This window comes from Geospiza fortis, unplaced genomic scaffold (assembly GCF_000277835.1).
Source record: "Geospiza fortis unplaced genomic scaffold, GeoFor_1.0 scaffold237, whole genome shotgun sequence".
Classification (NCBI taxonomy): Eukaryota; Metazoa; Chordata; class Aves; order Passeriformes; family Thraupidae; genus Geospiza; species Geospiza fortis.
This window is the reverse complement of record NW_005054319.1, coordinates 503392-530408: the sequence shown is the minus strand read 5'-3', so window position 1 is coordinate 530408 and position 27017 is coordinate 503392. Positions and strand designations below refer to the sequence as shown.

The following is a 27017-nucleotide window of genomic DNA, read 5'->3' as shown; positions in this document are numbered from 1 at the left end:
TTACATCACCAAATGGCGTTTGGGGATTTCGGGGGGTTTTGGTGCCACCACTGTCCACCCCTGCCTAGGTACTCCATCATAAGCCTTGAGCTCAACAAACACAGAAATTCCTTCTTTCCACGACAAACAGAAATTCTCCACCTCCTTGTCCTCCCTTAAGATCCAAGGAGTGTTTTTAGCTTGGCAGCAGAAAAATGAAGCAAACATTTCCACTATGAAAATGTCCACTGAAGGCACAGCACTGTCAACAACTGGGCCATCAACCTGAATTTGTCTTGGCTATGGTGATATTCAACACTCTTGACCTGAATCTCCTTTTCTACACGAACCAGCTCTCACAGAGGGTTTTCAACATGCGTGGTTGGAGCAAGCCCAGCTGCCAAGGAGGCAGGATGTCCAACTCCAAATGTCTGACTCCAAACACGCTGCCCCAGATGCTCCATGGCGTACGCCGCAAAGGAGCAGAGACCAAGCTGCTCCTTGGTCTGTGAAGCTTGGCTTTACAAAGCTGCTAAGCCTTGTGGGTGGTGAGAAGTTATCCAGCCATCCCCTCTGGCATCTGATGTGAGGGACAAAAAGAACATGGTACCCCTGGATGCAACAGAAGTGGGTGTACATTGTCACCTCCCCGTTTGTGGACATGCCCTCAGCTCCACAACATTACAGACATTGTGCCATCGCTCCCTAGCTCCACTGCACTGGGTTGTGGAGAGGAAGACACAAAGAATGGCAAGTTTAGGAAGCTCAAAGCCCAAATACACAAATTAGTTTGGACACCCGACTTTTCTTAAAATCTGCGGGAGTAAGATGCTCAGTCTGCCCTTTGGATCTATGCCCAAAGCTTTCAGGACTCCAGGTAGAAAATCCTGAGGTCAGGAAGCAGAAGGACTTGGCACCAGTCCTGCTTCTCCTTCTCCACATGAGCAGCCCAGCAATCATAGGAGGTGCTGCCATATGCTCAACCTGCCTCCCCAAATTCACCATGCCTGAGTGACCAAATGACAGGCTGAGGCCCTTCCCTTGAACCTGCACACAGCTGAAAAACCAAAGTTGAGCTGTTTCCTCAAAGGGGAACATTCCTACACCAGGAGACTCACTGGACAGTGGTCAGATAGAAGCTCTCTTAGGTCTGGGAGGCAGTTTTTGTTCATGAAACCACAGTGCCAAGTGGGAAGGCACTGTAAAAGCTGCCTCCTTCATGAGCCAAGGCTTTAGCTCCACCAACAGCCCATCCTTTTCCCACTAGCTCCAGAGCCCACAGTTCAGGAGACACGTGTCTGTCCTTGGGAGTAAAGCACACTCAAGAACAGAACTGCTGGGTAGTGTGTACAGCACAATAAGCCAAAGGCTGTGTTCAAGTCCAGTGGACACAATGACTCCTATTTTGCCACATAAATGGCTAATTTCATGCCAAACATTTGTTCCATTGGAGAGTCCCTAGCTCATCTTTCCCATTAGCGAAATTTCTAAACTAGTGCTGCACCAAGAGATGTATTTGTTATGCACACAAACACCCCATAAAGGTTTTAACATGGCTTTAAATAGCTGCAAGCAAGGGGAAAGATGTGTGTGCAAGTGAGCTGAGACCATTACACAACGTTCTCAGACCATAAACTCTGCCCCAATGTCTGCCTGAACTGTTAAAGACTCTCCTATGTTTGATTCTACTGTTTTTCCCAACATTGCCAGCAATTCAGATTTTTCCTTCTGTAACAGGGGTCAGTTGCTGGAACCTTCACCTGGGGCACACTTGGGTAGGGACAAACACTGATGAGAGCCATGGGAAGGCTCAGCACAGCCAGCCAGGAAGCAAGCCATGACACTGAAGGGCAGGAGGGTGCTCAGGAACATCAGTGTCACTGGCAGGCCTTTCCTTTCCAACACATTCCATGGCATCATCCTAAAGCCAAGCCCACTGAGCTCAACAAGGACTTCAACAGTCAACTGTCTCCTAGAGAAGAGGCTCCACCTGCTCCTCTGACAGGTAGGAGTGTCTACTCCCACCAAAAGCAAGAAGATGGGTCAACTTCTTAAAGTGTTTTCCCCACTGATGATGAATACAACACAGGTCAGGAAGAGACAGGCTGATCATGGCTTCCCCTTGGATAGCAAGGTGGGCACACAACCCAAAAATGCAGCAGCAGTCAGCGGGAGGAGAAGGAGGAGGTCGCTTTTCATTCATGAGCAAAACCAGGCCCATCTGCAAGACCCCTTTCAGTAGCCCAGAAACTCCCACCACAAGCCCTGCTACAGACAGGAGAGATAAATAAGAGGTTACTTACTATAGGAGTAGCTGCTAACTTCAGATATTGCTGGTGAATGGGAAACCTTGAGCTGATTTTTGACTTTCAACCCCACCTCCATCTTCTTCATTTTGGCAGCCACTTTGTTTTTACCTTCCTTGGCTGTTTTCAATGACAGGCCCAGGTTCTTGGCCAGGCTCTTCTCCTCCTTGCTTGGCAGAGCCTCATGGGCTGCGAGGTACCTGCTGCCACCTCCACTGGTTTTGAGCTTTCCCCCAGAGCTCTCAGCAAATTTGAAGGGGGATTTGAGCTTGTCTTGTTTGGTAAGAGACAGGGCCTTGTCAAGCTTGCTGGCCAGCTGCTCCTGATCCGATGGCACCTTCTTCTTTTTGAGCTTTAACTGCCGAGGTGAAAGGAAGAGACAAGGTGAACATGGAGCAGATGTCATGGCAGACCTGAGGGATTTTACTAGCCCTCCAAATTATCTCGTGCATGTAGTTAATAAAACCTCAAGGCGATAGTTTTAGCCCCCCAGCTGCCATAACCCACCATGGTTGTAGGGAGGAAGAAGAGGAAGATGTCAGCAAACAGTACAGTTTTACTGAGCACAACAAAATTGTAAGATTAACTTAGAAAACTTGAATGTTCTTCCAAAAGAAATATGTTCATAGAACAACATACTTTGGAGTTCTTTTTTCTCTACACCACCTGGTTTTTAGGGTATGTTTGGGTTGGTTTTACAAGCTTTTCTCTAAATCACAAGGATTAAAAATCTTCTTTACCCAAGAGCCAGCCAAATAAATACGGATTTCCACATAATCAACCTGCTCCAGAGGCTGAGATGCCAAAAGAACCCAAATACCTCTCAGCATGAGCATCAGCACCACTGCACTACAGCCAGAGCTGTTACATCCTTTTCAGTATTTTCTCGCTTTTTGAAAAAAGCAAAAATATTTTACATGTGCTACAGCTAGATAACAGCAGCTCTAACTCAATACTTTGCCTGCATGCATTTTGGATTTCATCACCAGCTTAAAGCTCCAGTAAATATCTCATTGCTTCAACAGGAGCAGAAAACCCGCCATTTGAAATAGCAAGGCTGTGCTTCCATTCCTCCCTTGCTTCAGGAGATCCATTCCCCTGTGCTCTCTCAATAGGCAAAGGGGTAAGACAAGCCCTGCTCTGGACTCAGAGCCAGTGCAGCACTGAATGCTCTGGCTGGCTCCAAGGCACTGGACTCTGCTGCCTTCCAAGGAGATTCAACCTCTGTAAGCCAACATTAGCCCCTCCACTGCACACAATCCTCTCTTGAGGAGCACCTAAACCCATGTGTACTAAAATAGGACACTGAAAGATCAGGAGTCCAAGCCAACACCAGCAAAGCAGGAAAGAGATGGGCTTTTGGCCCGTGGCTCCATGTTCCCCATGAGGGCACTGACCTCATTTGAGAAGCTGGGAGCTGCATCGTGCTCTTCCCAGCTTGGGTTCTTCCCTTTCATCTTGCCACTGCTGCTCTCCACATCCTCGTCCTCCTCTGGGAGGGCCCCTTTGTGCCTCTTCTTCATGCCCTCACCAGTCTCAGAGTCTTCAGAGAGCAACAAGGACTTGCTCAGTCTGCAAGCCAAGCACAGGATGGGTCAGGGTGGGGGGGCTTTCCTCCCTGTGATCCCCACCAAGCTCAAAAGTGAGGTTAAATGCCTCCCAAGACAGTGGGGATCCTCAGCAGGAGCCAAGTCTACTGTGAAGTGACAGCAGTTCAGACAAGGTTTTCCACCAAACTGGAGAGCCAAGGAGCCCTTTGTGCATGCTCTTGGCCACCAGGACAGGTGAGGGTGCCTGAAATCAGAGACCTGCAAGGCGGCCTCTACAAAGAAGTGCTTGGTGTTTTGATAACAGCCACCAAAAAGTGCCTGATTTGGTACAGAGCAGCAACAGAAAGGACTGACAGTTGAGGTGGCCCTCAAGGTCTTTTGCTACTTGTACTTCCATGGATTCTGCAGGTGCAGAAAGAGACTCCTGTGGCCCAGGGAGGTGCCTCACGGCCCAGACACTTCAGTTTCTTTGGTATGAGCAGGAGGTGGCAAGGAATTGCCACATGGGGTGACAAGGAGGGACAAAGGCACTGCAAGGACTGGCTCACTCCAGACTCCAAGTCGGGCCCTTTGTGAAAGGCATTTGTGATCTACATCACTGGACTTGCTTTGGGATTTGGGGGGAAAGGAGAGGGTAAATAAATAAGAAAATAAAATAAAAAATAAAGTAGGTGAGACTATAAGCACATCTTTCCCGGCTCCCCAGACATCTCCAGTCACTATCTGATGGATGATCACTCAACACCTCAAGATTCCTACCAAGCTTCCATTTCAAACTCTCATATACTGCCTCCTTCACCCTAAGCCTGCTGGTCAGACCACAAAGCCACTGACACGGAGCAGCCTCCTCAGCTTCCAGGCATTTCCCCTCCCTCTATCCTCTCTGCTGACCTGCACAAACAGCTAAACCAACACCTCAGGCTCTGGACACTGGCTGAGGGTGCACCTCCATCTCCCAGAGCAGCATTCCTGTGATCCAGGGACATGCACACACAGCACTGTCACACACCCACACACACACAGCTCCAGCTGCCTCTGGGTGCCTCCAGCCTGGCCAGCCACCCAAACACAAAGAGCAAAACACGGAGCCACCAAGAGGAGAGATTTTCAGAAGCGTTGTTCAGTGGGAGCTGGGCACTTGACTCTGATTTGCAGTCTTGAAAAGGACATTTGCAGAAATATGGAGCACACAGGGAGGCAGCTTGGAAATGCCTTCCCATTGGAGAGGCCATCTATGGTAGGGTAGATGGCCAACAGTGGTGAGATCCAAACAAGAGCAGCTGGACTTGCAAAAGAGAGAAACGCAGAGTAGAGGATAATCCAGATGCTTGAAAGAGAGATGTCAGGCAAAACCAACTCCCACTGATTCAGGGAACAGAAAGGAAGACAGAAGAAACACAGCAGAAAGGTCCTACAAAGTAGATAACCTGGAATAGCCCTGTCCTTCCCAATTTTGACATCAACATCCCCACAACCGGCTCTACAGCACCTGACTGCACCATCTGCTCTCCTCAAAGCACACGAGGACACACTGCCCAACTCCAAAACCTCACCTACAGCTCCCTGCCAGCCATCTCACCTCACAGCTGCTCAACTCCACCTGTCCTACCTGCACCCAACAGCAGCCAGGTGCTCTGCCTGCAGGGAGGGAGGACACTGGCACTGCATTCCCACTGTAAGGACACACTCACGTTATCCAGCCTGCCAGCACAGCGAGCCCCCGCTGCATCCGAGATGCTCTCCCCAAGTCAGACCCTGGCACAGTGACCCTGCCATGTTCCCGTCTTCCCCAAATTCCAGCCTTACTTTCCACTCTTGCTGTCACTCTTCCCTCTCTCCTTAATGGGTGACAGAGCGCTTGATCCAAGTTTCCTCTTCCTGGGCCTTCCAGGGCCTCTTCTCGCCAAGCTTCTACTTTTCTCGTCATGCTTTTCCCTTTAAAAAAACCATACGCTTCACTGTTAACCAAGGCAACAAAAAAAAACCAAAAACAAAAAAAAAGGGCAAAGGAAAAAAAAAGCAAATTCTGCAACTGAAAAGCAAAACAAACAGGGAAAAAATAAAGAAAATAAATCCAAAAAAGAAGAAAAAGGGAAAATAATTAAAAGAAAGCAAGCAAGAATGGGAGCCAACCCAGAACCTTCGCCTGCCACCAAACTGCTAAACTGAGCTGCTGAAGCCAAGGCTGTCTCTAACACAGTCTCCCAGCTGCAGTCACCAGTTACCAGGTTGTCGTGTCACATAGCCTAGGAGTGTGCTGTGCAAAGCTCTGCTGGAACGTACCAGGAGGAGAGGAGAGGAGAGGAGGCAGGGAGGGGTGGAGGGCAGTTTTCTCTCCTGGGCCGAGAGGCAGTGCCCAGCTGGAAAAAACCAAGACTTGGGTGAGCAGCCTGTGACTTACTCGGAGTCCCTGCGGCGCTGCAGCTTCACCAGCTCCCGCTGCTTCTCCTTGTAGCGCCGCTGCAGCTCGGCCAGCCTCATCCTGTAGTCCAGCTCCATCGCATCCATGTTCTCAATGGCTGATTTGATGGAGTACATCTGGGGTGGGGAGGCAACAGAGTGTCAGGACAGGCCCAGGAGGTGCACACTGGGTGCCCTGGCAACGGCCAAGGTGTGCAGCCTGGCAGAAAGCCCTTTGTGCTGAGAGGGGAGCAGAGACCCCAGCACAGCCTCAGAGTGGTACCCAAGAAAACCAGCAAAGTAAAGATGTTCTGTGGCTTATGCAAAGGATGGCATCAGCTCAGAGGGACTGCAACCCTGGAAGAGAAGCTGCAGGATAAGATGCTCTTTAACCTTGATTAAAAAGACAGATCACAATATATCCTATCTTGGAATACTTACTTGCTCTGTACAAAATAATTTATTGGCCTCTTCCACAGGGAAGGGTCAGCAAATTAAAAATAAACAAGGAAAAACCCTGCTGCCACTATTTTTATTTATCCTCTGGCGAAAACAGTAACACACAGGTTCCTCTGGTTTCACATTAAAACACCACTTCTGGGGCTGAACCTTGACTAACAAACAAGGGAAGGACCTAAAGTGCAGCCCACTGAGTGCTGTGCAGCCAGGAATGTGACATGAGGGAACAGCCAGCTTGTTCTGCTGAATGCAGAGGGGCAGCAGAGCCAGCATGAGCCCCCAGACTGGGGCTGGGACAGTGAGCTGTGTGAGTGGGTGCACTGGGGCTTTCCAGGCTCAGCCACACTAAGAGCTACTTACTGGCTCATCTTTCTTCTGCATCCAGCTGTACTTTTTGTTGGGATTCAGCTCTCGAGGCAGCCGGATGGTTTTCAGACTTTCCATAAAGGGGGTGGAAAGCACTTCCATGAGCATGTGGGTGCTGGCAGCCAGCAAACTCTCCAGTGTTGGCCGGACAGGGAAACTCTCTGGACCTGCTGAGAAGGGCAGAAAAAAAAGCTACAGAATCTCTACATTCCAAGACTGCTTCTCCAGCAGGCACAAGTAGGGGCTGATGGCTTTCTTGACTATGGCTGCTCAAGGAGCCCCCCAGTCACCCTTGGCCCCCACTTGAGATCTCCTGTTGTACTCAGCCATGGTGTAACTGGCAGTTGTTCTCACCTCAGGAAGTTACTGGAAGGTGAGATTCTTTTCAGGACCTGCCAAGCTCTTGGAAAGCGTCATCTGGAGCTACTGGGGCCTCTGGTGCCAAACCCCAACAGACTGTGGACTCAGTGCCTGCCAGAAGGGCGTTACCCTGCAGCTCTCAGCAACTGGGGCTCCGTTTCCTCTACGCATACCACAAACTGTCTAGACATGGCGAGGGCCTTTGGAAGGGAGAGCAGTACAAAAGCCACACGTAGCTCAGCCTGCTGCAACAAAAACTCTGCTCCAACCCCATCTGAAGTACCAGCCACTCCTGCAACTCAGAGCAATGCTCTCCTTGCTGCCTTGCTGCAAGAGATCCCACCTGTGACTCCGCTCCTCTGCCCACACGGAGAGCACAGGGACCATAAGCTGGGAGACCCAGCATGGCCCAGAGTTGACCAGACTCCCCGCTCACAACTTACTTTGCATTTCTTGCTTCCGTTTCTCCAGCTCCATCTCCGCAATTTCACTCAGCAAAGTGATCCCTTGCAGGAAGGAGTGCTCCAGGTTCTGGTCAGTTAACACCTCCACTTTCATCTGGGGTGGAGTGACAGTGGTGGTAGTCAGCAAGGAACAAGCCTGAGGCATTTCTGTAGCAGCCACCAAAGCATTCATCCCAGCTAGTGGGTCACCCGGCTTGATGTCCAGATCTGGGATTTGGCAAGTGATTGCCTCTTCTGTGTAGGAAGGGATCTCTGGCCCCTGCTCCCCCTCCTCAGGAGGCAGGCTGGGAAACTCCCTGGCCCGGGGCACATCAGCACTCTGCAGATCCATGGCCACAGAGGCCTCCTCCCGCTGGGGCGTCAAGTCCATCTCCGGGGGCTCGCTCTCCGCATGCACGAGCAAACCATCGTAGTCCATGTGCATGGAGCAGGTTTCTGCTCCACTCCCGCTCTCTGCCTCAGCCTCTGCTTCTGCAGGACAGGCCACAACCTGGTAAGGAGGTGGGCAACTCTGAAGGTCTTCCTGGTCCTGCTCCATAGCTCCCAGGGCTTCGCCCTGGTGCAACAGGAGATTGCAATTGTCCACATTCTGCACGGGGACAGCTGCAGAGGTGGCGATGTTCAGAGTCCCCATGTCCTGCTCACAGATGCTCTCTTGGCTTTCCTCCATCTGCACCTCTGATTTCACCCTCTCTTCCAAGGATTCTTCTTCTGCTGCTGCTTGGATGGGCTCTAGGATTTTGGACGGAGACAGGTGGATGGGTTTGACCTCTGAGGAAAGGTCCATGTGCTCAGAGCCCTCAGCAGGCAGCGGGACGTCAGGAGCCAGGCCATCCGCATCAGATGCTGCGGGGGGCTGGAGGAGGTAGGGATAGTGTCTTCCAAAGGAGGGAGGCAGGGACTGGAATGGGTATCCAGGGGGGATCTCTGCAAGGTATCAGAAAGGACAGACTGTGTAATGGCTGGGTCTCCAAAGCACTTTCTCTTTCACTAAGGCATAAAGCTGGTTCCCTTTGCTTTCATCATCTCTGGTCTCTTCCTGTTCTCAAGCAATAGCTGCTTTGGACACCTCCCTCCTGACCAAGCTGCCACAGACAGCACCCCAGAGGTCCCTTCTGCACCTTTCCAGCACCTTCATGCAACTGGAGAGAGATCTGCCTCCTGCATCCTCTCCCACTGGGACTCCAGCCCTGGAAGAACCAACCCAGGCTCCGCCCAAAGGAAGAAGAGAGCCAACAGCCCCAGGCACCCAGGCATCAATCTCAGCCCAACACAGCAGCCCTGCTCCTTCCCTCTCCCCTGCCTTTTAGAGGAGCTATGTGGCTTTCCCTAGGGGAAGGGACAGAAGCAGGAAAGAGCCAAGGAGAAAAAGGGAGGCAGGCACAAACACAACAGGACTCTTCCAAAGCAGGGCTCTCTTACCTGGGAACAAGGCCTGATATGGACCAGCAGCCTCTTTTTCCAGCTCCAGCTCTTTCTTCTCCACGGTCTCGGGCGCCTCTTCCTTTGGAGGGATGGCAGGGGCAGGGGGTGGAGAGGCAGGGGGTGGGCTGGAAGGATGGGAGCTGGGGGTGGCGGGGTAGGAGTAGGCTGGCTGCGAAGGTGGCTCCTCCATCTTTTGGATCACCTCAGCTTTGAGCACAGACACGGGTGAGGCCCTGGGAGAGAGGGGAGGTGGACTCACAGCCTTGCTGTAGGACGTGGAGGCGCTGGGAGACAGCACAGGTGGTTTTCGGTGCACCAGTCCCGGGGCAGAGGAGGAAAGGCCTGATTTGGCACTGTCCAGGCTCCGTTTTGTCACCTTCTCTTCCATATCCACTCGCTGCTCGTTTGCCTTCAACCTCTCCTGTGACAAGAACAGAGCAAAACTCAGCACAACATCTGCAAAGTGGCACTGACCAACCAAGGAAGACCAAAACAAGGTCTTATCAAATATGCAGTGGAATAAAACACATTCCCCAGTGCAAGACCATTTGAAGACCAATCTGGCAGAGGGTGATGCTGATTTATGGAAGCTTCATTACAAATTCCCAGCTCCAGCAATCATGAGAAGGATGTCTCAGCTTTCAGTTGCATCCAAAGCAAAACATTTCTATTTCCAAGCCTCCAGCCCACACGTAAAATGAAGCCTGAAAACCAGAGGACCACTATAAAAATGAATGGGTGTAAAACATCCAAATGAAAGCTCATGACTCTCAAAACCTTTTCAGGAATGGGAGCTCTCTCCAGGAGCCAGTGTGACTGCTGCAAGTCCTGCAGCTGCTTCTCTGAGCTGCTCACGAGGTTTGTTTGGAGGTGATCAGGGATGAAACCACTCAATTACACAGAGCCATCCCATGGGAAGGAACCTAGTTCACACTGCTGCTGCTGAGGAGCTCTTCTGACAGCACTGCTCAAAGGCACTACACCAAGCCCCCCAAAAACCCACTCCAACTGCAGGATACACCAAAAGCTTCATATCCCAGAGACCAGGGCAGAATCACTCAATGCATCCACACCCTGGAGACACACTTGCCACACAGGCACAGCTGCATTTTCTCCCCAGACACTCCAACTTCAGGCTGGTTTCATGGCCAAGCAAGAAGTTCTTGAAAACATACCACGAGCTGGGCACTCCTCTGCAGCTCCATGGCGTGGGCTGCTTGCTGCTGCAGGATGTAGAGCTCGTGCTGCCTCAGCAGCTGCTGGTGGGAGAGCAGCTGGAGCTGGTGAGCGTGCTGCAGGGAGCTCCTGGTTGGGGGGTACATAGCAGGCCACAGGGGGGGTGCCCGGTCCATCAGCTCTGCTGTGGAATGAGCAGAGATGCAGTCAGGGAGGCAGCAGGGCAAGGATGGATGAAGGATTCAGGATCACTCAGGGCAATGGTCTCTACAGTCCCAGAATGTATGCCAAACACTGGGCTTTGCAGAAATACAACCAGAAACCAGAGGGAAAGTGTTCTGTTTTCTCCTAATCCCACCACCCCTGTGCCCCAGGGCCACTGGACTTGCTTTGCTCTTCAGCCCTTGGTTTGATTACCATGCCTGAGCCTATGAATGGATTCTCCTAACCAAGGACTCAAACTCTGCAAGGTCCTGCAGGGGATGAAGAGCCACTGCTAAAGATTACATGTTTCCATCTCCAAAACACACCTAAGAGAGGCCCACTCACACCTGCCCTACAGCTATGGCTGCTGCTCCCCACAGGTAGGGATGCTCCTCTCTGGCCCTCTCCAAAGTCTGTTTTCCCCACAGCTGTCAAAGAATGGTCCTCAGGCACAAGCTGACATGCTTACCAAAGTGTGGCAAGTGCTCGCTGGGGATCACAACAAGCTGCCCTGACTGTGGGTCTCTGGCAAACTGGTAGGCAGAGGGGAGAGCTCCCCCCATGGCAGGGGGGAAGCCTGGAGCCATACCCTGGTGCAGGGAAGGGTGACCAAGTCCTGGAAAAAAAACATTGAGGTCACAACTCAAGAGATGCAGACAGCTCCTACCCACACAAGAAGCCATCTATTGCTCCCAAACACCTCTTTCTCTTTTCCCTGAGCTCATCAAACAGCCTCTCTGGGCTGCAGCAACACTTTTCCCTGGATCTCATTGGTGTGCACACCTTCTGGACACTGCTCCCTCCCAGAGCACTCACCATAGGGATGGCCAGCCAGCCACATGGAGGGGCTCCCTGTCCTGGGGAGCCAGGGGTGGGCTGCCAAGTGCGAAGCGGGGTCTGCAGACCAGCGCCCGGAGCCCGCCAGGGCTGGGCCCCCTGTCACCATCAGGTTGGAGTTCAGACCGTTGGTGGCACAGCTGGAAGGGTGTATTCGGGCAAAATCTGCCAGCTCCTTGCTTTCTCTGGGGATGGAGGAGGCAAGAGAGAGACAGTGAGAGAGGGTCCAAGTGATGAACGAGCCCAGGAGTATGGACCAGCCTGCAGAAGCAGTGTTTGCAAACTAGGGTCAGTCACTCAAGGAGAGCTGTGATGGAGATGCCATGTCTAGAATAAAACATTCCATCTCTCCAGCCCTTTGAAGCAGGTATGGATTTGCAGCTGTCTATTAGGATTGCTCTGCTGAGTGTTATAAACATTTCACTGAGGACTTAGGATCTGCCTATAGCTCTGTGTGTACCCTACTCAGCATCCCTCTCCACACCTGCAAGTTTGGTACCTACACCAGCATGGATGCAACCCTGTCTCTGCTCCAGACTGGCTGTCCCTGAGCTCAGCTTGTGACACTAAGATCTCACCTCCTTCCAAGGCTCACCTGAGCAGCTTCTCCTGGTCCCGCTCCAAGCGCCCTGCCAGAAGGTGGCTGTCCCGGTGGCGGCTCCTCTCGTCCCCACAGTCATCTTCAGAGCGCCCATGCCCTAAGAGACAACCCAGCACCATCAGACAGCAGAAATGGCCTGGAGAAAGCTGTTCCCTGTCCTCTGGGCATGGAGCAGAGTATCTGAGAGCCACTACATTCAAACACCAGTGTACCCAAGGATGTTCCAGGTTCAAATCCTGAAAGACCATGCAAGGCTCTCTGTGTGATCAAGATATTCTCACTGGAGCAATATTCTCCTGGTAGCACCCAAGTGCATATGTTTTGAGGTTCACATCTCCAAGACATCAAGGAACTACTTGCCAAGCCAGGTTGGTCTCCCAGGATAGCACAGCCAGCCTGGGAGCAAGAGGACAAAATGGACCATTGTGCTGAAGGACAGTGGTAGATTTCCCATCCCAGCAAGAGCCGAGATGCAGCTAAATCCTGCATCAAACCACATAGTCCTGCTTAGCACACCTCAGAGAGGGAGAGGATTTTATCTCTGCACTTTCTGAAGCACCTTCTGATCTTGTAAATTACTCTGGGAGCGCTGAGTATGCTCTGAATCCCTGTGCTTCTGCAACAGGCAGACCCAACAATACAGACCCTCACAAAACCAGCGTGCTCCAGTCCGCGATTCAACCATTAGCAGGAATCTGTATCCCCCTTGAGACATGCAACAAGAAAAGGTCTGATGAGGCAGGGACACATATGGCAGATGAGGGCAGGAATCCAAAAAGGGGGGCTTGATGTTTGGCTGGAGAAACCACTTGTCCACAATCAGCACAGCCCTTGCAAACACAGCCTGGCATGGCAGCAGAGGTTAGGAGGCACCTTCACAGGAGCGAGCAGCAGAGCCTCGCTTGGCTCTGCCAGCACCAGGTATTGGGGCCACCCTTCCCTTTATCCAAGATCTTCAGTCCAGCTGCCTGATTTTAAGCTTGCTTTTCCCTAGTTTTTTTCCTTAGCTTCTTTCTTGCATGCTCATTTTTCACACAATTCCCCGTTGCCCCTCTCTGCACCAGGCTTTGGTGATACAATCCACTCCTAAATCCCAGCCCTGCTTGCAGAGAGCACTCAGCCTCACAGGACTGCACCCCAGCAGCCCTTCCCTGGGTCCTCGCTCTCCTGTCTGGATATGGTTTGGCACATGGGAAAACATCTCGGAACATCAAGTCTATTCTGCTGACAGGCAGTCTTTTCAAGGAGAGCTCTAGTGTGTATTTCCACAAACCTGGACAGCCCATGGGTTTTTTGCTGTCAAGTCTCCAATTCCCTCAGCTTTTACTGTCAGAAGGAATCCAGGAAAAAGACAACATCTCTCCCAGCTCCTTTCCCCAAGGCTCCTTCCACGGGCTCCAGGCAGAAAACAAAGATGCTTTAAAACCTGGCACACAGCTCTCCCTCCCAAAGGACTTGCCAGGGTCATCACATCTCCCTCACAGCCTGCCAGGACACCACGTGCAGCCCAGCCAACCCCAACCAGCCCCTCCTTGACTCGCTGAATGACGCCCCACACAGCCTCTGTTGCTCACTTTTACTCCCCAACCTCCACAGCACGGGGAATAAAATCCTCACAAATCCCTCTGGAGCCCAAACATCTTCCACTGCCTCTCCGCCAGCATTCCCTTTCCACACCCTGTCCCAGGTTTTTCCCCTTTGGAGCCTCTTTTCCTATTTCTTTCCCCTAATCAATGCCCAGCTGTCTCTTTGGTGTCAGCAATATGGAACAATTCCTTGGAGAGCTCAAAGCCTCCCTCCCTTCCTTGGCAGAAGGTGAGTAAATCTCCTCCCCCAGCCTTTCATTAGAAACGCATTATTTTGTTGTTTTATCATCGCTCCTCCCTCTCCCATCTACACTCCTTGTGCTCCATTATTTCTAGACAAGTTTATCATCTTTTTTCCACCCCCCCATCCAAACACAAACACTGAAGGACCTCTAATTCCTGCCCAGCCTCCATCCCACCAACAGGACAGTCCCTTTTCTGGACAGAACGATGATTGTCCAGACAGTGAATGATCATTCTGTCTATATATATGAACATGACGCAAGGACTGCATAGAAAAATTCAATCAGTTATGCATGGAGGAAAGGCTTAGGTCCGTTCCCTTGACAACCAATGCCCGGTACTAAATACTTGCATTTTACTTGCCAAATACTACAGATTAGCCAACTAAAGCCTGCTTTCTCCTTCTTAAAAGGTCTAAACATTCAAGCACCGTCCACTCAGCGCAAGCAAGCTAATGTTATTAGACGAATATCTCCTGGCACACAAAGGGGGGGCAGCATTTGGGGGGCGAGAGGAGGAGAAAAGCAGTCTTGTTTTCTGTCTGAAAGCCAACTGCATCACTTAGCAACGAGCCCAGAGGCCTGCCAGAATTCAACCCTTGTTTGCAGCCTTTTAGTTCGGCTCAGTAAATTACATTTAACGCAAGCTGGGAGCGTCTGGGACGATTGAACGGCTGAACAAACAGCTCCCTGTGCTGCCCACGAGCTCCTCGGCCGGCTCCCGGCTGTGGAGAGGGCTCTGGGAGGCGATGGGAATGGGGAGAGGGGCTGCTGCCCCTGAGGGAAACTGCTTCTTGCCACTGAAGTTTGGGAGAGGGGGGCAAAAGCAGAAAAATGGGGAAGGCAAGGGCTAAAACTGGAAAGCTGAGCATTGCTTGCCAGCCGCTGGCTTTGGCATCGCTCCTTGGCACAGCAGAGCCCTGTGCCAGGCAGCCCCCGAGTGTTATCTTGCTATACAAGTCAAGCAGAGAACCAAAATCTCTCTGGTGCCATCCCCCTCCTGCCAGCACCACGGCTTAAATCAAAATCATGAGATTACAACACCAGCACAAAGGTGGTTCGAGAGGTTTCTCTGTCACTCCCTTTGCTAATGGATAAACTCATGGAGCAGGATTGTCCTCAAAGGGGATGGAAGTGGGGACAGGGGAATGACTGCCTCTTGCACAGGGGGTTTTGCTTCCCACTCCGGTTTACAACATGTCCTTGGCTGGATGTTTGGCTGGAGAGGGAGGCCAAGGGAGGCCAACACAGCTGAAGATGCCAAACTCAGTTCATGGCACACAGCCTGCACTGGGTGGCTGCTCTTCCCAGGGAACAGATCCTCCAGGGAAGCCCTGAGATAAGCCCTAGGGAACCTACCTTTGATGCTGCTGAGAGACAACGAGCGGTCCCGGTCTGCCAAGCTGGGCCCCAGTTTGCTGCTGCTGCTGCTGCTGCTGTTGTCCTTCTGCCGGGCCACAGCCACAGCAATGCCCACAGGCAAGTGCCTCACCTCCACCTCGCCCTGGGAGCCGATGCTCTCACGGCCGAAGGATTTGGCACTCTCAGGTCTCTCAGGGTCCCTCTTTAGCTGCTTTGCAGGCTGCTGCAGCAGCAGCTGCTGCACCTTGGAGGCTCCCAGCTGTGCAGAGTCCAACTTCACATTGCCCAAACCCCCGAAGGGGCTCTTCTTGCCGCAGCTCTGCCGGGACGCCGTCTCCTTGGCAAAGCTGCCGCTGTACTTGATGAGGCTCTGCATGGCCGAGCCCTCGCCGTGCGAGGCAGGGTGCAGCACGTCTGCGGCGCCCCGCGAGCCCACCACCGAGGAGCGCGGCAAACCGCTGGGGTCAAGGTAGACCTTCTTGGCTTCCTCCTCCACCCGGCTGACGTGGTTGTGCTGCGCGGCCAGCACCGCCATCTGCGTGGTGGCGAAGTTGCCCATCTCAAAGGGCTTCCACTTCTGCTCGGGCAGTTTCAGCTGACCGTGGTCCAGGTGCTGCCGGGAAGAGTCCAAAGTGCCATAGACCTTTGCTGCTTCTTTGGAGCTGGATCGCTGGAAGCGGTCCCGCTCGCAGGGGCGATGCTCTGCCTCCGGACTCGGCTTCAGCAAATCCTTGGAGGCCAGGAACTCTCTGCTCTCCGGAGAGCCCAGCCCCGGCCGGTTGAGGAAGGGCTCTGAAGTGACCTGTCTCTTCAGTGCCATGGAGTTCGTCCTGATCACCGAACCCTTCTCTCTCAGAACCTCCATCCTTTTGGCATCACTGTGACAAGAAAAGTCCTGGGACAAGAGTGTGCGGGAGGCATCTGCAAGGCACCGCTCTGTGGGTGACTGCAGCACCCCCACCTTGCCAAGGTCCTTGTCCTTCCCCTTGTTGTCACGGGCCTGGGAGGCGATTTGGATGGGCCCGCTCCTCTCGTCATAGGCTTCGACCGAAGGCACGAAGGTGGGGGCGATTACTTTGTGCTCCCTCCCCAGCTCCTTGGCCGGTGGGAAGATGGTGTACATGCTGGAATGGACAGGCTGCGGAGGGAATGTTGTGGCTGGCGTCATCTTCCCTGTCTGTGAAGGGTGTGGGGATGGACAGCTACAGGAGATGTGCAAAGCGCCCACGGAGGGCAGGAGGGGCTCCCCCCGCTTCAGCCGCTCCGCGTGGGCGTGCGCAGAAGGCCTCATGTTCTCATCGTGCCGAGCGGGATCCTTGGCACAGCGGTCCTGCTCGGCACCCAGGACCTTCAGCATGGGGTCCCCGCCGCCGTTGCAGTTGCTGAGGGAAGAGCTCTGCAGCGGGTTCTTGGACTTGGGTTCCCCACTGCCTGCGCCCCGATTTGGCATGTGCTCAGCCAGGAACGGCGAGAGACGCTCGCCGACCTTCACTGCCTTCTCCACCACGCTCACTTTCCGGTCGCTGTCGGGCTTGGTGTCCTGTGTGAGGTCGACCACACTGCGGGGTCGGGGCTCCTCCTTCGGCTTGCTCTCCTTCTTGGCAAAGGGCAGGGGCAGATCGCTCCGGCATGCCCGCTCCTTCCCACCGGGGTCCTTCAGGCCTTCTTTCGAGCTCTTGTGCAGCTGCCCAAGGTCCTTTTCCCGGAGCAAAGTGCTCGATGTGTGGCTGCCCACGGTCCTTGAGAGGGGAGGCTGCGGGTGCAAAGCAGACTGGCCTGCATGGCTGGACAGGTAGAATCCATCTGCAGAGTAAAAGCAACCAAAATTATCACAGGCTTCCAACCCCTTCAGTCCTACACAGAGACAGGCAAGAGCTGGCAAACCAGGAAAGAATGGATTTCAAGGATGTCTTAAACAAAAATGCCCAGGGCAAAGGGCAGGTTCCTCCACGTGGGATGTAAGACAGCCCTGTCTCATGCTTACTGGGGCATCAAGGAGCCTTCCACATCTAAAACCTTGGTACCGCTCAGCCCAGGAAACATCCCTGGCTGATCACCCAAGGTGGTTCCTGCTCTTCACCCCCAACATTCCAGCATCCAGCAGCTCCACCAGCCAAACAAGCTCAAAGGACAGGGTAAGCACCCTGGGGTGACCGATGGGAAGGGCACGCAGGGTCCCAGACTCACCTTTCTGCGACTCAAAGAGGCTGTGCTGTCCCAGCTGGGCCAGGAGCGGACTGCCGGCACTGGGAGGTTCGAGGTGGCTCAGGGGAATGTACGATGGGTAGAGACCGTTAGGCAGATGGGAAAAGCCTGCAGGAAACGGGAAACAGAAGAGGGAAACATGTTTTATCCCAAGCAGCACGCTGCCTTGGAACGAGCCCCGCAGGAGCACAGACTGTTGTGGCTGTCGGTCCCTCGCACGCCAGGAGCGGCAGTGGCGGCGGGGACACAGGCGGTGACACACAGCACACACGGCCCAGGGCAGGGACCCCAGCTTGGGGACCCCACTTCAGGTACTGATCCCCCACTGCAGGTCCCCCAGCTCAACCCGGGGCTCCAACTCTGCAGCAAATGGAGCATGCTGCTTCCTGAGCAGAGCCTGACACCTGAGGGCTCCGTGACCAAACCACCTGGCTGATAAGATGTTTTATCACAAGTACAGAGACCTGTGGGTGAGGGCACTCCCCAGCGTGCTTCCAGAGCCATGATAAGACCTTCTTGCCAGCAGAACTTTGCCAATACAGCTCATTCCCTCTGCAGGTGCCCAGTACTGGGTACAAGCTTTGGGAAAACATGAGAGCATCCTCCAGAGCAGCTCACAAAAAGCACAGTTTCACATATCCAAACTCAGCATCTTATCCCAGAGGAAGGCAAAACAGAGAAAGTGTGACAACCATCCAGGAGCTGATATGAAAGCAGCATATCCTAACAACCCTGCTGCCAGTGGTCTGGGTGTCCTGGACACTGGGTCCCCAGCAACACCCTCATGCAAACTGTCCTCATCAACATTTCCTCAGTGAATACAATCACCATAATAGTGGTAATAACACACACTATTGGCTACAGGCAGCAATTCCTCTCCAACACTGCCACCAAACGACACCCGCGCAACACTACAAACCCAACCCTCCCCAGAATCAGCATCCAGTCCATGCCATAATTTAAAAACTGAGTTAAAGCCATCAGGAGAATCTGAAGGAGACAGTCAAGCCCTCAGCCTGCACTAGCAACCAGCTTCCCCAAATTCCACAATCCCACTGAAAGCTACCGGGCAACAAGCATTTTGTCAAGAGTCCAGCATCCAACTGCCTCAAAACAACATCACACCAAAACCCACGGGGAGACGGAGAAGTTCAGTCCCCGAAGCTGCACGTGGAGCACCATCTGCGAGAGCTAGTCAATATTTCACATTATTTAGACAGCCAGGATCTCTTTGGCGTACATGTTTGCATGCCGGCATATGTGCCTCACCGCCGCGGTGCTCCGCGCAGCTCCTGGCCCGCATCCATCACCCGACAGATCCCAGCGGCGTCACCCAACACGCCAACCCTGCAGCAGCAGGACCAGGGGAGCTGCTGGGCCCCTGCTCTTCAACACAGAGCCCACTTTCCCAGCAGGTAAAACCTGCTGTTTAACCCTGAGCACGGCGCTGCAAAGGCGCTAAGCGTGCACGCAACATTCGGGCCTCTCCTGGGTAACCCCAAAACCTCCACACTGAAGCATTTCCAAACACCTTTTCTTATTCCTGAGCTGGGCAGAACCCAGCTTAGCTTAGCTATGAGCAGCTCCACTCCATGCCATGCATGCCTCAGTGTGTCACTGTCACTGCTCCGGCAGGACTGGGCTGGCAATGAGCCAGCATCTGGAGCAGGAGTGACACATTTCCAAGGGAACACCAGTCCCATCTGGCAGAGCACATGGCTGCAGCATGGCAAAGCCCCTGGAGCACCCCATGCCATAGCAGCCTGGAGGCTCTGGCTGCAGACATCCCCACGTGAGCCCCTTCTCTCCCAGCCAGGCGCCAATCCCAGCTGCAGCTGCTCCAGCAGGAGGAAACACCGGCACGGGGAACACGGCAAGACACATCCCATGCTGCAGACACCACTGTGCGCAGATGCCCATGGCATGTCCCCACTTGCATGTGCTGCAAGGACAAGAAGCCACCTGCAGGGCTCCAGGCAAGGGACACACTCAGGGACACCTGCACAGAGCAGAAGTTACTGATACCCAAAGAGGCATTTTGGTACCAGTTACATCCCATTCTACGAGGGCATCTCCCTGTCTTCGGCATCATATCCTGCCCAGGCTCAGTCCCAGCCCCAAATGTTCTGGGGCCTCCTCCCCAGTCAGCATCATCAATCCTGCTACAATGACCCAGCCTCAGCTCAGGGCTGCAGGAGCAGGAGGGGGAATGCAAAGTGTCCAAGCTGGGGACAGGTTTATATGGACAGGTTGGGAACCTAGCAGGGCAGTGTCACCATGCCAGCTGGCAAACAGCAGCAGAACTGAGCTGATGCCACCAGCCAACCACCAAAGCCACCTCACACCTGGCAGCTCTTCCCAGTAATTTCCAGAAGCCCACAGCTGCTGTTCCTTGGAGAGGCATAAGCCCAGCACAGGAGCTCAAGGCACATTCCAAAGCTCTGCAGGTTGAGAAACTGAGGCACAGGCAGGTGCAAATGACTTGGTGCACCGTGCAGCTGACCAGCAGCAAAACCAGAGAAACACTCAAACTCCCACCTCGGGTCTACCAGCGACACTGTTTTTCCCCTTGCAAAGTGCCTGAAGAAGCTGTACAGGCTGTATTTACCTGGCTTTTTCCCTGCCAGGAACCAGAGCTGGAGCAGGGAGGAGGAATCTGAACCACAGCTTTCCTGGGGATGAACCCAATGCAAATCTAACCTCGAGGCACTGCCAGAACATCCCTTCCTCTGTAGAGCCCTGCAGCAGCCACGCTGACAGGCTGCTGGCGTACGACTCACACGGAGCCCAGAACCTGCTGCCCCAGTGCCCTGGGCAGGACCTGGAGGCGAAGCTGCTCCTCCATGTGCTGAGGAGCTGCACTCACAGGAGGCGGCCGCGGGTGAGTCGCTGCCTCCTTGGATCTCTGTGCCAGAAAGCGATGCCAAGGGGAGAAATTCTACCGCAGTGAGCAACGCACAGCTCACCCCAACCATGGGCATCTGCCAGGAGAAAGGGAGGGGAAAAGGGGAAACCACAACCATCTCCATCTGCCTGGGGCCAGAGTGTTTGCTGAACCAGCACAAGATCCGCTTTGCCCAGGGACACGCCGACAGGTCTCGGCAGGCTGAGCCACGCTCCTCCAGCCGAGTGCTTGCCCAGAGGCGGTCTGGCACCACAGCACAGGCAGGGAGGTGTGAGCTGGCAACACTGCCAAGCCCAGACTGGCTGTGCCCCCCCTTCCCTGCCAAGTTACACCATGCCAAACACATGCGTGTGCCCATTAGCTCGGCCTCTGACTGCCTGGGAAAGGCACCACCAAAACTTATGTCATGCCAGCAGGGACACACAGGATCCAAAGCAGCCCAGCTCTGAGGGCAAAAGGGTTCAGGGCACAGAGATGGTCCCTCAAACCACTTTATCCCTATAGCCAGCAGCCAAAATGCAATCCCTGTGATGCTCCAGTTGCTGCAGTGGATGAGCACACCTGTCCTCCTCCCTTCCAGCTCCAAGATTATAAAACATATCTGTTTTGCACAATTGAGACATAAATCACTAAGGGCTGTTATTAGAGGAACTTGGCGGGTGCAGATGTGTCAGCCCACTTGAAAACATCTTCTTCATCTTTGCTCAGCTCTCCAAAACGGCACGGTTTCGGGGGAAGAGGTACGGCCTCGGGTGAGTCACCACCGAGAGGGGATGTGACCGATGGGGAGATGAGATAGCAGCGACCGCACAAACCACACACCAAACGTCTGGAGGCCAGAGGTCACGCTGGGGGAAGTGGGAGGGAAACAGACCCCACGTGCTCAGCCCGCTTGGGGCTGCCAAAGGTCCCAGTGAGGAGGGAGCTGACAGAAAGCACCGCCAGGCAGAGCTGGGTGGCCACTCCTGCAGCAGAAGGGGCTGCCACTGGTCACCAGGAGTTTTAAACCTGTGGGGCTTTCTCCAACTTGGCCCCTCACGCTTCAAGCCTAAAATTCGGTCCCAGCTGGACAAGTCAGTCAAGCCTGAGTTGTGAAAGAGCCAGACAGGAGGAGGGCATGCTGGAAGCAACATGCTGGAACTGAACATATCTCCCCCATGGACATAGCTCTGGCCAATGAGCCAGGCTACACGCCTGAGGTGACACGGGTGTGTGCCAGCACTGGGAAAGCTGCTCCACCCCTCCTCAGCTGTAGGTGACTGGCTGGCACCTTCAGCATCCCCATGCTGCCAACATGCTACAGAGGGGACAGCTCACTTGGACACCCACGAAGGGTGAAGGGCAGTAAGTGGGAGCAACATGGAGACACCACTCAATGGGGAATTCACTCTCCCAGTCTGGTTCCATGTTTCCAAGCTAACCAAGAGCACCAGCACACCAGAGAGAAGCAGCTTATGCCTCAGGACAGCTTTCCAGTTGGAAAAGACCTTTAATCAAGTCCAGCACAGCTGGACAATCCTGTTGGCTGGTGTGGGAGAACAGGTGGCCACGCGCACTGCTGGCTGCAAAGCACACCCTGAAGCTGAGCCCTGGGCACAAGCCATCCTTGTCTGAGAAGCCACAGCCCTGGCACCGGAAGACCAGTAGCCTCCAGCACTCCCCGAGAAGTGAAGTAATTCTCCCCCATCAGCCCCATCTGCCCGTTATACATTTCTGCCACTTATGAAATATTTTCAACTGCCAGCATCTCGCCCCATCCTCCCTGGGCCATGATGGATGAACACATTGCCAGGACTCAGGCTGGCACCATGCAATGCTCTGCAAGGGGCTATGGCCACAGAAGAGCCTGAGCTTTAAAGTCTGACCCCCTTGGACCCTCCAATATGAGCCCAGCAGGGCTGGGAAACACAGTGGCGAGAATCTGGGTTTATTTCCATGGGATGTTTTGAACTCTGGGCACTCAAGGGAGATTTGCAGCCCGGCTGCAGCCAGTTCTCAGCGGGCTGCTGGGCGCAGCACAGAGCAGGAGCTGCAGCCGCCCTTGGCCAGGAACACAATCACCTCTTCCCCAGTCCGGCCCGCAGTGCCTCGCAGGCAGCCAACTGGGACAACAGTCCACGCCACAAACAGCTGGATAAACGCTTACGTCCCCCCAGCAGGGAGGGAGGGAGGGAAGGTCCAAGCACAGCGAGTTCCTTCCCACCACCAGCAGGACAGACACCACACAGCTGCCTGCGCTTACCACCATCGGTGCATCCCTTATCCTCTCCCTGCAGAAGCAGCAGATTCCCAGGAAAGACTTTCTGGGCTCCCCCTCCAGCAGCACACACCTCCCCATCTCTGCCCCGCGCAGCTCGGTGAGGCACAGCCGCAGCTATTCCTCATGCACACATTTATGGCTGCAAACAGCTGCAAGCCGGAGTGCTGACAGTGTAAATCTTTGCCACCTCCTCCCCTGCCTGCCGGGGCAGCTCCAGTGACACCCGAGGCACCGGAGCCGCTTTGACTCTGTGCCATGCACGAGACACCAGCGATACGAGCCCCTGAACATGCCGGGCTGAAACCAAAGCTCCCGGATCAGATGTGCCTGGACTCCAGCGGTGGCTGGTCCCCATCCCTGTCCCCAGCAGCCACAAGCTGCTGTCACAACCCACCACTCTCCATGCCAAAAACCACCCCAAAAGCCATATTTACACCCCATGCCACGGGACTGGCAGTAGCTTCAAAGCCCTAATTTACAGCCTCAATTCTCTGCATCTCCTGAAAGCCTTCGATCCCATCCCCGGGATCCAGAACAGCCAGGGCAATTTAACTCCCCATTTAATCTTCTAAGGGCCCTGGTGTGCTCGGAGACAGCATCCTCCGGCGGGGGGTCCACACTCCCAGACTCTGCTGGCTTGAACAGCGCCGTGCCGCTTCCCTGCAGCAGCAAAAATCACTACCTTAAAAGCCAAGGCGAATTCTCCCTCCAGCTCAGCACAGCTCTCTCTATTGTTTCTTTTAATTTTATTTTATTCCACGTGGGAATCTGTGTCCAGGCTGCTTTATTTTTAAGTGGCTCTTGCTCAATATTTACTATCGCTCGCAGCTGCGTCAGCGCAGGAACACTGCGCGCTCGCGCCAGCTTTCCGACCAGCCCTCCCGCAGCCATTCCCCCCCGTGCCAGTGCCATGCCATGATCTTCCTGCCTTGTCACCCTCGTGGAGAATCACCAGCCCCCCCACAGCCACAGGACACTGAAGGGCAGGGTGTCAGCACAGGGCATGGGAGGGTTTCACCCAGGAGCTGGAACAGCCCCAAGACCCTGGAGGTGGCAGAGGAAGAGAAAATGGGAAGTGGCTCAAGGGACTGGTTCTGCCCCAATGTCCTGGAGACTTGGGTTCTACCACACAACAAAACAATGGCAATCCAAGGTATGCCAATGCCTCAGGAAAAGGACACCAACAGGACACTCTGGAGATCCCCCACAAAGTCACCCACCAGCTCCCCATTAACAGCATCTCCATGGGGACAGCAAGAAGCCACCCAGGTGGGGACACAAATCACTCTGGCAAAGTGAAGGTAGCCTTTCCTCACACTGGAGGGGTCAAGATGGAAACCATCCCAGCGGGATTCTTGGCATGATGTGCAGCCAGTCCACTCAGCCTGAAACACGGGGTCTGGGAAGCAGCGATCTGGTCCCACGCTAATCCTGACACTCAAACCAGTGTCAACAATCCTGGGTCACTACCAGCTGCTACAGCAGAAGCCTCTCCCACATGCCCCCAGCCTGAAATCCCCCACCACATCGGATGTCTCTCCTTTTCCACTGGCATAATTAAACCTGACACCCCAACAGGGGTCCACCAAAACCTCCAGGCTCTCACTACATAACCCCACAGCTCTCCTTAAACAGCACGGAGTGACACCATGGAGTCTTCAGCAGCACATTTACTAAAATGTCGTATGGAAATTGAAAAAATAATAATTTTAACTTTCAAACTGATTAGCAGAACCCCCAGGAATGCAGAACCTGGCTGCTAGATTGCAGCCTTGCCTTCCCCCTGATTTGCTAGGACAGCATGAAAATGCCTTTGCTCTAGTTCATCCTTCATCATGTTGAAGATTCTTTACCCACTGGTGTCTAGCACAGGGGCCCTAAGGCTGACTCTGCTCCTGGCACTGGACGCACACTTTTAGTACAGGTGCTCCCCCTCCTTCCTAAGCACAGAAATTTAACCCATCCCATTTTTAAATATTTTTTTTAATCACCCAAACTCAGTGCAGAAGACTACACAAACGAGTGAGCCCCCCCTCCCTGAGCCCTGCCTGCATATTTAACCAGGCACCACCCACGCACTGTCCGTGCCTTCATTAGAAAAGAGCTCGTTACCCTTCCCTGCCAGAGCCAGGAGAGCTTCAGGAGCTCGGTGGGGGAGGTTATTGTGGGATGGCACCAGCGCTGGTCCCCACATCACCTGCACCGAGTGCCTGCCAGCAGCAATTAAATCAGCCTTCAAAGAGAGATCCCAGCTTTCCCAGCACCATTAGCCGTGCCCTGGAGGGAACACGGTCTATTTTCAGCCACAATGACTTAAGATCAGGTCACTAGCAGGTTAAATGGGACTGTGCAGCATCATCTCCCTGCCCTCCCATTGAGAAATTAAAGTCTGCTGTGTGATGGGCAGCACAAGCCCTGGACACACACCAGGTGCCCACGGAAAGGTAAATGCCACCTGCCTGCTCCTCTCCTCGGTTCCCCATCACTGGCCATGGACACCCACTGCCCTGGCTACCTTACCTCTGCGTGGGGTGGTGAGAGGGAGTTCACAGCAGGATCAATCCCCTGGGTTCCTCCCTGCCTGTCCTCCTGTCCAGCACAGTGACAGCTCACAGCCAGAGAAGTCCCACCATGCCCAAGGTCAGGAGTGCTGGAAGGAGCCTCAACACACCCCATCCTGCAAACCCAGGCCTGCACAGTGTTGCTCATCTCACCCCTTCCTCCCCATGGTCCAACTGCAAGTCCCCAAGCTGGGGACTGCCCCAGGCCACCAGAGAGGTGGCATCTCCCCGCAGCAGCTCCATCTGCTCCGCTGGTGGATCCACCACCGAAGCCCAACCAGCCACCCCACCACGAACATCTGGCGGGGAGGTGGCAGCTGGATGTGGGTTTGTTTTGCCTCCCAGGCTCCTGCCAGGCGCAGTCAGCACGAGCTGGGATGACTCAAAGCCCGGGAGACGCAGCCTCCGCCGCTGCTTATTTTAAACCCTCTCGTCTGCAAAGCGGCTGCTGCGGCTCAGCACCTCTCGGGGTGCCTGGCAAAGGGGGTGGCACTGCAAGGCAAAACTGAGGCACAGCCCCATGATCAGAGCTGGGCACCACATCACCACTGCCTGTGTGCTCAGCAGTCACTGAGCCCAACACAGGGGGTCAGCAGCAAGAGGGGATCAGCTCCGAGAAACAGCCCAGGGCTGCAGCAAGGACATTGCCAATGACCCAAACGAATTTGTCGGCTCTGGCTTCATGACTCCCCTCGGATACAGCAGAGCCAGGACACAGTAAGTGAAAGGTGAAGCTGGATGCTCCCAGACCAGCATGTGCTGCTCTGTGTGCCACAGGAGTGAATGCATCCTTCTCCCAAAGCCCAGCACTGACTTAAACATGTGCAGGGACTGAAACCACGCTGGGAAAAATTCAGCGATGGGCTGCAGGTATTTGGGGGTGGAAGAAAGGGATCCACACACAGATCACAGTCTCGTAACAATCTTTTCCTTAGGAAACCAGGCTCAAAATCTCAGCTTCTGCCAAGCCGCTCCTCTTGACCCCACACTCAGCCTTTTTTTCCTTCCAGATGCTCCTACTCTTCCCACACTCTCTTGAACATCGGTCCATGCCACCTTTTCTGCACCAAAAAAGCACTGAACCATGAAGCAAAGGTGTATCTGTGGCCAGCAATCGCCCAGGACCCCACACCTCTCCACTGCTGATAATGGGAGATAAATGCATGGGCAAATATTATGGCAGTGTGGTTTAATTCCTGATGAATTATGCAAATCCGTATTCAAATTGAAGCGAAGCCCTTGGGCTCTTGACAAATTGCCAAGCTGGCCCCGATGACACCAGGCAGGGATGGCCAGCCCTCCATCAGGTGAGGCACTACCTGGGTGCCCTATATATGCACATACACACACATGAATGTGCTTGCACATGTCAGCCAGGGAGACCAAGGAGTACCTGCAAAAACAGTTCCAGAGTGACTTTTGCACTTCTCCCTCCTCCCAGCTGCATTTAGCGTGTCCAAAGAAGGCCACCAAGCTTTTGTGTCCTCCACAAGATGGAAGCAGCTTGGGCTGATGGCGAGATTCAAAGCAGGACATAGATAAAATCTACCATGTCCGGGGGACAGGAGGGGAAAGCCTGAAACACTTGTGCCAATATGACTGTCAGCCTCGAAGCCGAGGAAAGGAAGATGTGTCCACAAAATAGTAACAGAGAGGGCTCATCTGATGAAAGCAGGAATTTCCGATCCCACACAAACCCCGAACATCCATTAAAAGTAGCAGAAGAATTACTGCTTTGTGTCACTAATCTCATTAGGGAGAAAGCCCTG

At 53.8% G+C, this 27017-nt stretch overlaps 1 protein-coding gene across 1 annotated transcript in view; it reads right to left on the bottom strand.

Annotated features, from left to right (window-relative positions):
* The window catches only part of TNRC18 (trinucleotide repeat containing 18), a 37764-nt gene extending 20128 nt beyond the window's left edge, over nucleotides 1-17636 (bottom strand). Inside the window, 13 exon segments of the mRNA XM_031056554.1 lie at nucleotides 2279-2643; nucleotides 3683-3857; nucleotides 5642-5770; nucleotides 6237-6373; nucleotides 7055-7230; nucleotides 7864-8811; nucleotides 9307-9730; nucleotides 10485-10669; nucleotides 11159-11305; nucleotides 11506-11711; nucleotides 12122-12224; nucleotides 15315-17120; nucleotides 17505-17636. Of these exon segments, the coding sequence (XP_030912414.1) occupies nucleotides 2279-2643; nucleotides 3683-3857; nucleotides 5642-5770; nucleotides 6237-6373; nucleotides 7055-7230; nucleotides 7864-8811; nucleotides 9307-9730; nucleotides 10485-10669; nucleotides 11159-11305; nucleotides 11506-11711; nucleotides 12122-12224; nucleotides 15315-16767 (4448 nt within the window). The 5' untranslated portion in view covers nucleotides 16768-17120; nucleotides 17505-17636.
* Between the last annotated feature and the right edge of the window lie 9381 nt (nucleotides 17637-27017).